This window comes from Sturnira hondurensis, unplaced genomic scaffold, assembly GCF_014824575.4.
Source record: "Sturnira hondurensis isolate 20B ecotype Veracruz unplaced genomic scaffold, ASM1482457v3 Scaffold0024822, whole genome shotgun sequence".
In the NCBI taxonomy this organism is placed as follows: Eukaryota; Metazoa; Chordata; class Mammalia; order Chiroptera; family Phyllostomidae; genus Sturnira; species Sturnira hondurensis.
In genome coordinates this window covers 2626969-2643532 of record NW_028097453.1, presented here as the reverse complement: position 1 = coordinate 2643532, position 16564 = coordinate 2626969, and the positions used below count along the sequence as shown (strand labels likewise).

The window sequence follows — 16564 nt, the reverse complement described above, 5'->3', positions numbered from 1 at the left end:
AAAGGGACTGTTTCGTTTTATACTCTTGCCAGCTGTGCATGGGAGGGGTTTCCATTTCCTTCAATTATCATGCTTTACAATTTTGGGCAGTATGATGCATGTGAAATGGTTTTTGATATTTCAGTTTTCATTTCCTTTGACTTGAGCACATGGTAATTAATAACATCTAATATGCTACTCAGTCAAACACGTAACATGTTTTTATACTTAGCAGAAGGAAATGTAGGTGAGTATCTTCATGACCTCAGGGCAGAGAAGGGCTTCTTAGACAAAATTTCAAAAATACAAGTCTTAAGGAGAATAGTGACAAATCGGACAAACAAAAACTAAGGATTTCTGTTTAAAGAAGAGACACAGGACAAGGTTATTAGGTAAAAGAATGGGAGAAAACATCTATATTGGATAAGGAATTAATATCTAAATACAATTAAATATCTAAAGAATGCAAACTGGAATGCAATTGAGATCCCATTTTTTAAAAAAATTGACAAAGCAAACAAATAAATAGACAATCTTCCGAAGCCCCCCAAACTAATAAGCAGATGAAGAGATGCTCAAGCTCTCCGACATCCAGAAAAACTAAAGTCTAACTGAGATAACCTCCTCTGTAACCGTCAGGCTGGCAAAACTGTAGAGCTGGACAAGGCCTGGTGCGGCTGAGGGTGTGGAGCAGGCCTCACGCACGGCTGGTGGGGACGCGGACTGCAGAGTGCGTAACCCCAGGAGTCTGCCCTTGGGTCTGTCTTCCAGACCCTGTCACGCGGGTCGGGAAGAAGACACGTGCGGGAATGTTTGCTGCAACTTAATGGGTGGTGACGGGGAGCTGGAGGCACTCGGAAGCCCAGGAGCAGGGGCGCGGGTAGGCAAGATGCAGGGGACTCACAATAAGGTGCTGGGCAGCCGTTGGGAAGCAGTGAGTTGCATGCGAATGCAGTAGAGCCACGTGGAGGGCTCTAAAAACACAGCAGTAAGTGGAGACAGTTATAACTGAAGGAGACCTAGAACACAGTCTGGAGTAAATAACTACACATTTTGCAAGAACATAAACAAAAACATACATGGGAAGCACATTGCAATGGCTGGCTTTAAGACAGAGGTGAAGGAAGAGCAGGCTGTTCGCATAAAATAAAAAACAAGCAGCTGCTGCTTCCTCTGAGAAGTCTTCACTGGCCACCTTATCTAAGTAAGACATTCCTATGATTTTCTTTAAATCCCTTGTTTTTGTTTCCTTCATAACACCTCAATTTATAGTTACTTTGTTCTGACTGCCTTTCCCACTCAGCATAGGATTTATTAAGACAGTATTATTTCAGTATTGTTCACCACAGCATCTCTAGTCCCTCTGATAGCGCTTGGCACATAGAAGATACTTAAAAAGTGGGTCCAAAAAAAAAAAAGGAACAAATGGAAGAACTTGTTGGAGTTAAGTCCAGAAAGGGTAGCTGGCTCAAACTTAGCAGCCAGAAGGACTCACTGAAGATTCTCAGGAGGAGAGAGGGCATGAGCAGAGCCGTGCTGGAGGGGCAGCAGCAGGGTAGCAATGGCAGGAAGGAGGGGACACGGGGAAGAAACGGAAACAAATGACACTACTCGGCGCCCTCGACGCGAGCTCACCTGGCGGGCCTACCATGAGGTGGCAAAGTGAGAAGAAAGGCGTTGAGAAAGCTGCTGTAGCAAAGGCAGAAAGGACCGGGTTTGGTAACAGACTAGACAGGAACTGCGAGAAAAGGGAAGCGAATGGTGTCTCTACTGTTTTCAACTCACAGAGCTGCTCAAGAGAGAAATGGTGAAGAATCACTCTTTTGGACGGGACACAAACACATATTTGGATAGGTTGAAATAAAAGTGAGATGTTATTGAACATCATCTTAGGCACTGAAGATAATATTGAGCAACAAAGACACCATGTCTGCCTTCCCCGAGCTTCTGAAAAAGGCAATTACAGTAGCAGCATGATAAAGCAATGATACAACAGCGCAGGGCACTACGGGAGTGGACAAGCTTGCCAGGGAAGAGTGTCACCTAGGGAATAAAAGGATCTAACATAGAATCATTTAAAAATTGAACTTGAGCTTAAATCCGTACTTCTTAGAATCAAGTAGGTAGAGGAAAGAGATATAAAAAGAAAACCAATTTTTCTGTTCTTCTTGTTTTTCCCCCAATTCTATATTCATTTTTCCTCAACCTAACCAAGGTATAAATAGATTTTTTTTAAGTGTACAGTATTTTAATTCTCAATCACAAATAGGAAGAAATCTACAAACACTTGCTGAGTTCAAATGATGAATGTGAATTACTATGAAATATGCAAACTAGTTAATTTGAATATTTTCAGTGTATTGTTCATAATTGATTTATTTTTAAAAATATTTTATGTATTTATTTTGAGAGAGGAAGGGAGGGAGAGAAAGAACCATCAGTGTGTAGTTTCCTCTCGAGTGCCCCCCCTATTGGGGACCTGGCCTGCACCAAGGCACGTGCCCTGATTGGGAATCCAACCTGTGACCCTTTGGTTCACAGGCCGACATTCAATCCACTGAGCCACACTGGCCAGGGCTAATTGACTTACTAATATGATGAAATGCTTTTGATTATTGCTCAATCTCACTTTAACCAGTAAATTACAAATACCCTAATTAAAAGACAATTCTCCCCAAAACCAATAGAAAACTTTTTTGTTTAGTAAAACCGTAATTCCAGTCCAAAATCATAATTCAGATAGTGTTCTGGGTCACTGTTGTCAACATCTGGGGACATACCATCATACGTTCCACTTTCTAACAATGCTCCACTCTCTTCCAGGGCTTTGAACTGCTCAACAGAAATGAAATTATAGTCCACCCCTGGTACTTCCCCATCCCTGGGAGCCCTTGTGGTGCCTAAGGGAAAAAAAACAAGAAAAAAAATAGGTTGTAAAGTACTTTTAAACTTAACAAAATATTGCAAATAATAGACAGTGCAGCCTATAGAACACACACAGGGGGAACAGACCACTGTCCTGACAGGGACGAGGACCAGAACATCTGAGGCCAGCTAACATTCCCAAGTGGAAGCAGGACAATAAACGATGCAGAAGGGGTCAGTCTGCTTTCATAAAATCTGCAGAGAGCCGTGGAGTTCACAACCACAAGGACTACAACATTTCAGTGTCCCAGAAAGCTGAACTTCTTAAGACACAACAGTAAGTTCTCTTAAACCTCAATTATCAATGCTTAATATAATCCACTGATAAAAGATTCATTTTTATGTAGCTATCTTATACATTTCTTCTTCCTTAGAGAAAAGAAACTAATGTTCTTCTTACTAGAGGCACAGAACAATTAAAAGAGAAAAAATTAAGTTATTTTAATGAACTCTATTTTTAAAACTTGGACAAATGTTAATTATGAAATTAAGCAGTTAAAAAAAATTAAGCAGTAAGTAAACTGTTTAATGAAATTCAGCAACAGAGCACTAAATTTCAGGCCACTAGTGAATTCGTACTGAAGTACAGTTGATCCTTGGACAACAAGGGGGTTAGAGGCACTGNAACAATTAAAAGAGAAAAAATTAAGTTATTTTAATGAACTCTATTTTTAAAACTTGGACAAATGTTAATTATGAAATTAAGCAGTTAAAAAAAATTAAGCAGTAAGTAAACTGTTTAATGAAATTCAGCAACAGAGCACTAAATTTCAGGCCACTAGTGAATTCCTACTGAAGTACAGTTGATCCTTGGACAACACGGGGGTTAGAGGCACTGACACCCACCCTCCACATGCACAGGTAAAAATCCAGGTATAGCTGTTGCCTCCCCCTAAACTTAACTAACAGTCCCCCCTCAGTATCCATGGAGATTTGTTCCAGGAGACCTAACTGGATGGATACTCCAGTGCCTTACACATTAGGGTGCAGAACAATGCACACAGTTGGCCCCCAGCATCCATGGAGTCCCAACCGCAGACAGAAAACACTGTTTTCAATCCTCGGTTGGGTGCCCAATGCAAAACCTGAGGATATGGATCGCTCACTGTACATTTATTGAAAAAACCCTGCATATCAGTGGACCCATGCAATTCAAACCTGTGTTGTTCAAAGGTCAGCTGTAAAAACCTTCTTTCAGACCCAAGGTATACATTCAGTTTATAACAGTATTTCTCCCTTTGAATCTTACTGAGTAAGAATTGGTAACTATACGAACTGATGTTAAAAATGTCATTTCAAAACTAGATACAAAAAAGAGATCAAGGCATTCAACCTGGAAACAGAGTTGGGGCGTAGCAGCAAGACCTGTGCCAGGAGGCCTCCCCACACCTGCCCCCCCCCCTCACTGAGAGCACTCTAGCCCAGAGCCCTGGGGCCACCTGGGTTCCTCCCTGCACTCCGCCTCCAGTCCCCCAATCTGGTTGACTCCAGCTCCCGATTCCTCCAGCATTCCCACACTGCCCTCTGTTCCCACACTCACCCAACCCCTGTCTGTCACCAGCTGTGGTCTGTCCTGCCTCCTTTCTTCTCCCTGCGCTGCACCCCTTACCCAAACCATAGCCGTGACTTTTCTAAAGCAACAATCTCAGCAAAGATGCTAAACCCATCATTGGTTTCCCATGATCCCTGGCATAAGACCCAGACTCGACTTCTCCAGTGTTGTTCTTGCCCCACCCCTTCCACATTCTAGGTGTTAGCATCGTAGATTTTTGTCAATTCTTCTGGTTTTTGCACTTGCTTACCTCCAAGGCCAAGCATCACCTTCCACATTCTAGGTGTTAGCATCATAGATTTTTTTTCAATTCTTCTGTTTTTTGCACTTGCTTACCTCCAAGGCCAAGCATTCCTTTGACCAAGCCATTCCTTCCCCTTGACGACTTCCTATCCCCTTTCCCACTTACTTCAGCTAAACTGCTGCTCGTCCTTCAGGTCCTGGCTTAGAAGTTCCTTTAATGAGCCTTCCCTGGGTCCACCCAGGATATGGCAATATTTGGGGCCCGTGTCTACTTGGTTCAGAGTGATGGCCCCACGGGGTGGCAGACTGTGAGAATCGGCACAGGTACACAGTACAGGTGGTTGTTGAGTAAATTAAGTAAACGTTTACTCCAATGTAATTAGCACAGTGCTACCAATATGCTGATTATAACTCATTCATGGGAAAATATTTATTGCTCCTACCTTATAATTGTTATCACATTCTATTATAGTCTATAACGTGAGAAAAATTCACAAAGGTGATGATAAAACATTGATGGTAATGATATCAGAAAATGATTAAGCTAACATTCATTCTAAGCAACAAAGATTGTTGTATTCAATACATTTCCCCTCCATATTTTTTTATAAAAATGATCATTTACCTACTTTACACTACAGGGGATACAAAATCTGGAAAATATAAATTCTTTTTTCTTAACATAACACACTTTTCATTGCCAGATTTTTGTTTCTCGTATGTTGACTAAAACTGCATTGTTAGATTCCTCCAAATGAACAGCTTTTAGCCCCACAGTAAGTAAAAATTAACATTAGAACATAAACTCGATGATTAAATTCAAAATTTGTAATTATCTGTGATAAGTGGAAAACGATGGCCACAATACTCTGCTTCGCCGTCTTTTAAGAGATGGGGCCTTCGTCTCACCCCTCGAATCTGGACTGGATTTATGACTTGTTTGCGCAGTTGAATGTGGGAGACAGGACACTCCGTGTAAGTTCAGGAGTCTCCACCTCCACCGAGGCCTTGCTGGGATGCTCCCGCTGCCAGTGTGCACGTCCCGCTGGCAGTGCGCATGCTCCCGCTGCCAGTTGCGCAAGTCCATTCTAGACTCCTGACTGCTGAGAGAGCCCAGCCAGCAAACAGCAGCAAGGCCAGACGCGAGCGGGGCCATCTGAGCCCCTCCGACCCCAGGTGACAACAGCCATGTGAGTGGTCCCCGCTGAGCTCAGCCAACTCGTGGGGTCATGAGAAATACATACATGAGGGTCACTGTAAGCCATTAAATCTGGAGTGGTCTGTTATGCAGAAAAGGCCTATTGAAATGTTATCCAAATAAACTCTACTATAACACAGAATGCTTCTATAAAACCCAATTTAAGAACAAACCACATTGTAGATAATACCATAAAAAGAGTATGGACCAAAGGGCAGGAGCAACTCAGCGTTTTCATGGGGGGTCACTGTTAAGGGCAGGATCTTAGGCACACACTTGATCCCTGTGGGTTCACCCCTTTCTGCAGAGTGCTATTGAGCTAGACGGTGTCCGTGCTTCTTTCCATGAACAAATACAAGATTTTACGCATGATTCCAACATACATATTTCCAGTATTACAAATGTTCACTTCCGCCCCTCAAATGTCATCCCATACACATAAGAAATCCTCCCCCTCCCCCATCCTACCCCAGCTGCCTTCAGCATCCCAGAAAATTCATCTGCGTATTATCTGACACTCAACATATTTAACATAAAGCTCCTGCCCCCCTCCAGTCACCACTATAGTTTTCCTCTAGACGCAAAAATGCCTCCGGCAAGTTCTGTTGACTCACCATCTCCGACTGCTCTCCTGTCACCCTCTGGGGCCCCTCCCGGTGGGCCTTGTTCCCAACCATGCTGCTGTGACAGTTAGCTGTGTTCATTGGTAGCCCCCACTCTGCTAAACCCCCACGGTCAAGGCTCCTGTGGCCTGACCTACCAACAACACTGGACAGAGGACGGCTCATTCCCCTTTTTACACTCTTATTCTAAAGTCTACAGAAGGGTGGATAAAGTGTGTGTGTGAAGTTAAACAAGTCATAAGAAAGCGGACCCATGCAGGTGAAGAAACAAAACATCACCGTGACACCAAAGCCCTACTGTGCGCCTCCAACCCAAACTCTCTCCCTCCCCCGACCCCCAGAGGTAGCCACCATCTTGACATTGGTGATAACTTCCTTCTTCTTCAAATGTTTTTACTAACTAAGCAATGCATTTCTAAGCAACACGGCTTAGCTGTGCTTGTTTTGTGACTTCATGTGAATGGAATCGTACCTTAGACATACTTTTGTGTCCACATCAACACTTACCAGGTTTTTAAAACTTGGTCAACATGCTAAGTATGTAAAAGCATCCGGGTAATTTATTGAGCAACTGCCTTATGAGATGACACATTTTTTTTTCGTATATTTACTAGCCGTAGAGGTTTTCTCTGTTGTGAAGTGGCTATTCAAGTCTTTTGCCACATCTCTGCTGGGTTGCCTGTCATTTCTTTTTCTTTTTTTAAGGTTTTATTTATTTTTAGAAAGAGGGAAAGGGAGGGAGAAAGAGAGGGAGAGGAACATCAGTGTGTGAGAGAAACATCGATCGGTTGCATCTTGCACGCCCCCAACGGGAACTGAACCTGCAACCTGAGCATGCGCCCTCACCTGGGATTGAACCGGCGACCTCTGGTCTGCAGGATGATGCCCAACCCACTAAGCCTCACCCGTCAGGGCCTGGGTTCCCTGTCTCTTTAAACATCCTGCGTAGTTCTTTACTTTCCGGATACCACAGTATTTTGTCGCATCCAAGAATACGCCGGCTCCTGAAAAGCACCGTTGTTCTCTCCCCGTGCCCGCACCAAAAACCCCAGTGAGTGTAATTGGAAGGTGCCATCTACTGAAACACAATCTAAGTGCAGGGAGGTTAAAATGCGAAGTAATTGTCTTAATATCAACAAAGCACAGCAGATGCATGTGTTGCAAACGGGGGGTTTCAGCTGAGATGTGAAACACGCTTTCTTGGAACAGTGCTTTCTGCAAAATTGTGCACCCAAAGCATCAGAGATTACGGAGAAAATAGGGCCAGGTTTGAACTCTCAAAACCTACGGCAACTTCCTAACACTACCAAATCAATAGCAATCCTAGTTAAAAATATGAATGCAATTTAAGAACCATGTTACATTCCTCATTACAAATACTAGAATAAATATAATACCTAGCCTTCAAAAAAGTGAAAAGAAAAGGTAGCCCGACAAACAGGGGAATGAGGGGGGGTGAGGCCACTGAACAATGATGACAAGGCAAAACATAGGATAAGCAACTTTAAGATAAAGTGCATGTCTGTGAAAAGAGGCCGAGTTGAGATGGGTGTGAGTCCTGTACGGCCTATGCGTCACTCGGCTGTGTTTGTGTATTCTGTTTCCTCACTGCTACTTGCTGATGCAAAGCATGAGCTTGTTCAGGAAAACGGAATGAAACCGGTATCACCTGGTTAAATCGACAGCATTCTCCTTCCTATTTACTAATCATATAGAAGCCTATTTGCCTCCTAGAAACAAATGTAGGAGAACAGACAGTATTGTTCCCACTCTATATATTTTTTTCACTTTTAAAAGCCTTTTGATAACACAAGTTTTTCGTTTTCATTTTAAGGTAGCCAACAAGTTTATCAATCCTTTCCTTTACAGCTAATGCTTTTGGTGTCTCAAAGAAAGCTTTTCCAAGACTGTGGGGGTAGATTATACTCTTTCTAAAAGCACTACAGGTTTCTCTTTCATTCCTAACAGTTCAATACATTAAAACAGTTTTTTTTTTGGGGGGGGAAGGGGTGCTGATGAGAGGTAGTAGTCCACTCTCCTTTTTGACCCAATTGCTACTTAAAATGATTTCTTTTTCTTCCTTTAGTTATTTTTAAAGATTTTATTTATTTTTAGAGACACGGAAAGGGAGGGAGGGAGAGAAGGAAACAACACTGACCAGTTGCCTCTCAAACACGGATGGACCAGGGACCAAACCCGCAACCCACGCCCATGCCCTGGCTGGGAATTGAACTGGTGACCCTTTGCTCTGCAGGATGGTGCCCAGCCAACTGAGCCACACTGCTCGGGGCTCAACATGACTTACTGGACCGTCAGTTGTCTCCCCTCTGATCAGCCACAGTGCTTCTGTCACAGACACTTACACAGAGGTGTCTGCATAATACTGGCACCTGCCACTGGGCTTTCCATTGCATTCCACTTATCTTGTGACCATTCCCGCACCATTAGCACAATGTTGTAATTATTGTATTTTCAAGATAAATCCTGAGACATAGTAGAGCAAGTCCACTGACTTTGGTTTTTCTATTCACAGTCTTTGCATGTAAATTCTGGTACCAGAATAGCAGGCTAAAAATGCTGGAATTTTAATGTGGTTAGATTGAATCTATTAATCAATTTGAGGAGAACTGGTATCTTCACCATATTGAGTCTTTAATCTACAAGCAAGAAATCTCTGCCAATATAGTTAAATCTATAATGTCCCTTAATTTTCCTTAGAGATCTTTATACTTCTTTAAAGATTAATTTTAAGTATTTCAAGTAGGTTATGCTATTATAATGATAGCTTTTTATAAACTTTCATATTGTTGATGGTACAAAAGAAAACAATTGTGGACATTTATTTGTGGTCACTGTATTCAGATATAATTTACCTACAATACAATTCATTAATTCTAACAGTACAATTCTATAAGTTCTGGGAACCAGAACAGTATAGGGAAAATGAGAAAAACACACTATAATTCTCCTGGTGGGAACTCAAGGTTAACAATCTGACACAGAGATGTTACATATTTGAAGGAATCTACTGACATCAACTGAAAGCAAGAGCAGGAAACACTGAAAAGCAGAATCAAATGTCAAAGCCAGCACCTCCAGGGCCAAGACAGAGTGTGTGGGGAGCGGTGGTCCCCACCTGCTCNGGAACCAGAACAGTATAGGGAAAATGAGAAAAACACACTATAATTCTCCTGGTGGGAACTCAAGGTTAACAATCTGACACAGAGATGTTACATATTTGAAGGAATCTACTGACATCAACTGAAAGCAAGAGCAGGAAACACTGAAAAGCAGAATCAAATGTCAAAGCCAGCACCTCAGGGCCAGGACAGAGTGTGTGGGGAGCGGTGGTCCCCACCTGCTCAGGCTTCCTCGCAGCTGTTCCCACGCTTTGCATGTGTGGCCACAGCCTTGCCTGCCAACAGTGGGTCTTTCTTGCAAGTACAATATTTAAGATTATACACATTTATACTCCATATAATTTCTATGAGTGGTGTTCCAAAAAAAATTACAACTTTTGAAGGCTACGTAAGTCCTTAATTGACAGTTTTGACATGCGAGGCTGTGCGGTGACCCCGGCCTCACCGCGAGTTCCGAATGTCACCTGAATACTGCTCAGCAACGTTCGCTGGCATTTTCCACGGTTTGAGCATTTGCTGCGCGTCTCAGGGCTTTGCGAATACTTTAACAGAAGAAAGGGAAAGAAAAGGAGAAAGCTGACACGGAAGACTCCAACCTGAATTCAGAAACTGGTCTAAGATCAGAAGTAGAAGCAACACAGATTTCAGAGGCAAAAGCAAAATCAGGGCAAGGAGAAAAGATATTTCCATCATTAAAAAAGAAAACAAGCTTATATGAATGACCAGTGACTGATGCCTCATTTCAAGGTGCTCTTGGATGAACACTTTCAATGTGATGGATATTCATGCCAACAAAAGAGTTCTGCTACGTCTGGAATGTTTGTTACCCAACAAAGATGAGACCACTGGATAAAGTAACTGACACCTTGTGGGCTTTGAAACTTCATTTTCGGAGTGAAAAGTTCAAAGAGTAAGTATGTGTGATAATATCTTTCAAATTTTAAAATTATTTTTATTTTGTGTTAATGGTCTCTTCTTTTAAGGTTATTTATTTGCAAATGTCACTACCCTTGTGACATGAGTTCACAATGATAACAAACCAGGTGACTTCGGACAGAAGCCACCCCACACCATAACTGCAGTAACAAGTCACTTGCCCCAGGTATTCTGGGTCCTGAGGTACTTGGTTCAGCTGGCACTTTGTCCCAATCAACCACAAACTACACCGCGATCAAACTGTGATGCCACTTCCTGTCATGAATTACAAACACACTACTTCCCACTGGAAGGAAGCCGGCACTGTACTAAAGTCCAAGAATACGACCGAACCCAATTCTAAAATCCTTCTTGCAGGGTCTCTGGGGACCACTGCCAGTACCACTTCTGTACCAGCCAGAGCCCAAGCAGGAGAGCGAAACCCCATGGCACCTTGAACAAGGACAACTTGATATAAAGAATCATAAATTATTTCCAAGGAATTTACCAAAAGGGAGTTAAACAGACACTCCCAGTCGGGAATCCAGCGCCGTGGGAGAAGGTGTGGCGGAGGCGGGGCACAGAGATGGCTCCCAGTTGCTGGGTGGAGGCTGGCTGGCAGGCAGGGGAAGTACTGATGAAATCCTCCAGCAAGTGCCATGTGGTGGTGATGGTGATGGTGGTGGTGGTGGTGGTGAAGGGGAGGAGAGGGGAGGTTGGGAGGTGCGCTTGACTTACTAGAAAGCCAGTGGGGACACTGGCTGGACTGGACTTGCCAGAAGACCCACTGGAAAACCACTGGCAGGGGAAACGCTGAAACATGGGGAGCCTGTTGGGGTGCCCACAGAATGTGTCAGGAAACTGTGAGGGATGGAAACTGTTGAACTCTCGAAACCACCTAGGAAGGCGCTGCTGAATCCGCTGCAGGGAAGCCACCCACAGGGGCACCACTGAGCCGGCCTCCGGTGTGCTGCTGAAACTTACTGTCTTTCTTGCAGGCAGGAGCAAAGAAAAAAAAAGACACTGCAAACTTCCTTTCTTTTCACTGACAGTTAAGGTACATGCACATTCGCTTGATCCTCTGGGGCTTGCTTAATTAAGCTTTATGAAAGTGCGCCCGAAGGAGCTCAGTCTAGCTCATTTTAGCCCTCCAAGGTGAGCCATGAGCTGTCCCAGGTCTCTCCACTAGGCTGGTTAGACCTCCAGTTTCTCCCAGCCCTGCATAAGGCACAGAGATGACTAAGCTTACAGCCTTCTCTGCCGGGCCACGTGGAGTCCCACGCGACAGTCTCAGCCTTGCATTCAGCTACCAACTCAAGGGGCCCTTATGCAGACTGAGCTCTGCTCTCCGTCACCCTGTCCTGTCAATTCCAGACACCTCAGACCTCTTGGCCTCAGGTTTCTGGCCCCTCAACCCAAGTCTGCCCTGCCTGCCCAGGCCCTGCCTGCCCAGGCCCAGGAAGTGCATCCAGGCAGAAAGTTGTGCGTGGGCCCCTCCCCTCTTCTCTTAGGGACCACAGTCACGTTCTGTCTGCAGTGTGACGTCTCACGACTGTAGTGTTCATTCTCCTTCTCTCTCATTAACTCTGTTGCTCCAGTTACCTCAGATTTTTGTCAGTGGAAAACCTCTAGGTGGCTTTTTTTTAAGTCCTGATATGTCCCCATAATTTTTAAGCATTTACATATTTTCTGGTACAATTAGATGTTCCAAGCTCAGCCTGTACAATATTTCCCTTGCCCCAGGCCTGGGGTGAGAATTTTCTCCAAGAAGATCCAGTATCTTCCAGAAAAGAACACTGTTCCGAGACCAGGCAGGGTTGCGGACCCTTCGGTGAGTAAGCGAAGGGACACTGTTAGGGTCTGAAAGGCTGCAGCTGCTTAGACCGTGTGGATTAAACCACAGAAAGTGTGGCTGCTTCCCAGGACAAAGCCTCGCACTGCAGAGAAACTGCAAAGCTAGGCCAGGGGACGTGAATTAAGAGGAGATCCCAGGACAAGTGGCAGAGGGTGGCAGAAGGTACACACACATTTTTATCGGCTGTGTTAACAAGGGTGAGAGAGCTCTAGGCCTGAGGAACTGGACATGCTGCCCTGAGACACCCCGCGTAGGCAAAGCACCAAGTTCCTTGCAAGGGAACGAAAATCAGATTCTTTCCGATTTTTTAAGAGCGATGCTTACCACAGAAGACAATTCAATAATTGAGTAATAGAATTAAGATAGACAAGAAAAGAAAATATGAGCCCAAAATTTCATAGCTGTCCAAACTTTAAAGTATAAAAACCACAGGCAAACTACTAAGGTGATCTGTGAGCCGTTCCTAAAAGTCTAGTAGAGAACAAGCATTAGACCACCACCATCACTGAGAAACAATGAGGTGAGGTTGGTGGTTAGATTAAATTACCCAGGGTATGAAGAATAAAGGATGAGTAGATGGAACAGTGCAGGATTTAATGGCGGTCCACTTTGCCAATACAGACTTGACTCAAGCATCAAAAGGATGGTCAGGATGAGGGCAGCATGTGAAAGCACAGTAAGACTTCTGGCCAAGATGGCGGTATAGGTAGACAGGCTTTGCCTCCTCACACAACCCCAAGAAGGAGCACAACTACCTCAACGCAAAAAACAACCAGAACTGCCAGAAAATCTAACTGCAGGCAAACCTGACAACTAAGGGTTTAAAGAAGAAACATTCACTCGGACTGGTAGCAGGGAAGGAGCTGGGGAGCTGAGGCAGAGCGGACGCGTTGTGGCAGTGGTGAGGCAGTGGCAGTGGTGAGGCAGTGGCAGGTGGCAGAACAGGGCGGTCCCACGTTATCTCACGTGTGTGGCGGATAAAAACTCGGAGGGGTGCCTGGGGAACAAGCAACCCCAGTCCCAGGCCAGACCTCGCAGCCCAGGGTCCCAGTGCCGGGAAATGAAGCCTCATGACTTCTGGTTGTAAATACCAGTGGGAGTTGGGGCAGCAGAAGGAACTGATGGTCTCTCGAGAAAGTCCATTTAAAGGGCCCCCAGGGTCCTAAAATGTACACAAACACATCTACTCTGGAATGACCACCAGGGCACAGCTAGAGAGACACCAAACACATATGGGAAGTGAGTGAAGTGACTGGGGACGGGGGAGGGCTTAGCAAGTGGCATTGCTCCCTCTCCAACTCCTCCCCCGCATATGGCGCCACAAAGCGGTGAAGTGGGTTGCCCCATCCCGATGAATACCTAAGGCTCCACCCCTCACAACAGAACAGGTATGCCAAGACAGGGAGTCAAAGCAGCCCTACCTAATAAACAAACACGGGGAGGCAGCCAAATTGAGAAGCCAAAGAAATATTGCCCAAATGAGAGAACGGATCAAAACACCAGAAAAAGAACGAAGTGAAATGGAGATAGCCCACCTGTCAGACGCAGAGTGCAAAGCACTGGTGATAAGGATGCTCAGAGAACTCGCTGAGTATGGCAAACACACAGGGATGAAATGAAGGCGACACTAAGTGAAATAAAGAAAAATCCACAGGTAACCAATGGGGAAGGGAAGGAAGCTGGGGTTCAAATCAACAATTTGGAACATAACAAAGAAATAAACAGTCAACCAGTAGAGAATGAAGAAACAAGAATTCAAAAAAATGTGGAGAGAATAAGACGACGCTGGGACAGCTCCAAAAGTGCTGACATCCAAATCACAGGGATGCCAGAAGGAGAAGAGGAAGAGCAAGAAATTGAAAACTTATTTGAAAAAATAATGAAAGAAAACTTCCCTAACTTGAAAGAAACAGACATGTGAGTCCAGGAAACACAGAGAGTTCCAGACAAGATGAACCCAAAGAGGACCACACCAAGATACATCACACTTAAAATGCCAAAGGTTAAAGATAAAGAGGGAATCTTAAAAGCAGCAAGAGAAAAGGACACAGGTACCTACACAGGAGTTCTCATAAGACTGTCAGCTGATTTCTAAAAGAAATTTGAAGGCAAGAAGGGACTGGCAAGAAGTATTCAAAGTGATGAAAAGCAAGGACCTACAACCAAGATTAATCTATCCAGCAAAGCTATCATTTAGAATAGAAGGGTAGATAAAGTGCTTCCCAGACAAGGTACAGCTAAAGGAGTTCATCATCACCAAGCCATTATTATATGAAATGTTAAAGGAACTTAATCTAGGAAAATAAAGAAGATCAAAACTATGAACAGTAAAATGACAACTATCAACAGCTGAATCTAAAAAACAAAACAAAAAACAAACTAAGCAAACAACTAGAATAGGAACAGAATCAAAGAAATGGAGATCACATGAAGAGTTATCAGTGGGGGGCGGAACAGGGGGAAAGGTACAGGGAAGGAGGAGCATACATGGTAGGTAGAGAACAGGCAGGGAATGTTAAGAATAGTATGGGAACTGGAGAAGCCAAAGAACTTATATGCGTGATCCATGGACATGAACTAAGGTGGGGGATTGCTGGTGGGAAGAGTGTACCAGGTGGAGGGGGGTCAAAGGGGAAAAAATTGGGACAACAGTAATAGCATAATCAATAAAATGTACTTAAAAAAAAGAAAAACTAAAGTACAATAAGCTTGCTGATTACCTTATGTTTATTGGGAGTACAAAAGATATTACTTCAAGTCAGATGATGGGAGAGGACCAGGAAACGGGGAAGAAGAGATGACAAGATAGTTTTGCCATTGTTCACAGTAGGGACCAAAACAAATGGGAGGGAGGAGGAACAGGCTTTTATACAAAGGCAGCCATTAGAATAAAGACACAAACCTTCCTAAAAGGAGAGAGCTCAAATGCAATCGACAATCTGGTGAAAGGCTTTTTATACAAAAGCCTTGTACCTGGGAAAAACAAAAAAACATGACCTAAGGGTATTGATCTATGAAGAAGCAGAGAGGAAGTGCCACACTGGCTACCAAGTCTAACACTATTCCTAAAACAGAGAGAGTCAGCAAGTCAAAGAATACAAAGATGGACAAAGGCAGTACATGGATCAGGCAAGTGCTAAGGAAAGAGTGCAGGAGCTCCCGCCTGAAACCTGACCGGGCCGATTTACAGGAGGCAATCACAGATGAGGAGTCGGGTTTAAAAACAAACCCAAAATATTTCACACCACGTTAAGGACTCTAGACAGACTAGATGGAGGTGGCATGGGAGGCTGGGACACAGAAGTGGGGGAGGGGACAAACACTACTTGAGTGCCTACTCTAGGCCAAGGGGCTTTCGTTCTTGTTCTTCCTTTAATTCTAGTAACAACTGCATGAGTTGAGTCTTCTTATTCACATTTTTGACATGGAGATTCTGAGGCTCAGGAAGATCACGTAACTCACCCAAGTGAGGCAACTAGGACGATGCTAGAATCAGGATTTCGAACTCAGTTTTATCCAGCCCTTTGCCGCTACATAATGCTATTTCTTTTTTAATTCTAAGCAAGAAAGGGTGAGGGGCAAAGCAGTGCAGAGCGTTAGTGAGTTAAGAAGCGTAATTAGAAAAGCTTGGTAAGGGCCTGGACACTGTGTGAAATTAAATAGCAGGAAAAAGAAGGCAAGAGTTTTAGAGCCGTGACAGAAGCCGGCATCCGTGAGGAGTTAAATATACTGAAAAGGAAACAAACCAGGATGTCCTCTTATGCCCTTTTTCTGTTTACTGCTTTTTACTCCACCCCAGACCTGCACTAACCAAAGCTAATACTTAAGCATAGGTGATCTCGTTATGTGTTTTTCCTTCTAAAAAACCAAAGCACCATTACGACAACCATGAGGCCCTACGAAAACCATTAAGACGGGGACAGAAACACCACATCCATGTAGATATTCAAAATGGATTATCAAAACAAAGGTACCGCGTTTTTCTTCTTCTTTTTTTCCTCTGGGGAATGGGCAGACTTTAAAATCAGGAATGTCCTGATAATTAATACAAAAAGGTCTCAGTGCCCAAGGCACTGAGGACAAAGGTGTCTCTTTCCTGCACAGGCTGTAGAAACGAATTTATATGAATGAATT

At 43.9% G+C, this 16564-nt stretch overlaps 1 protein-coding gene across 6 annotated transcripts in view; it reads right to left on the bottom strand.

Annotated features, from left to right (window-relative positions):
• MAGI3 (membrane associated guanylate kinase, WW and PDZ domain containing 3) overlaps positions 1-16564 on the bottom strand; it is a 201074-nt gene that overhangs the window by 73587 nt on the left and 110923 nt on the right. For 5 of the 6 annotated variants that reach the window (XR_005065430.1, XM_037038724.1, XM_037038726.1 and 2 more), the window contains exon 3: positions 2760-2879. The exons of the other annotated variant lie outside the window; for it this stretch is intronic. Coding sequence is in view for 4 of the 5 variants with exons in the window: in XM_037038724.1 (XP_036894619.1) it covers positions 2760-2879 (120 nt within the window). In the remaining variant the exon portion in view is untranslated. The remainder of the gene's footprint in view (positions 1-2759; positions 2880-16564) is intronic. 6 annotated transcript variants of the gene reach the window in all.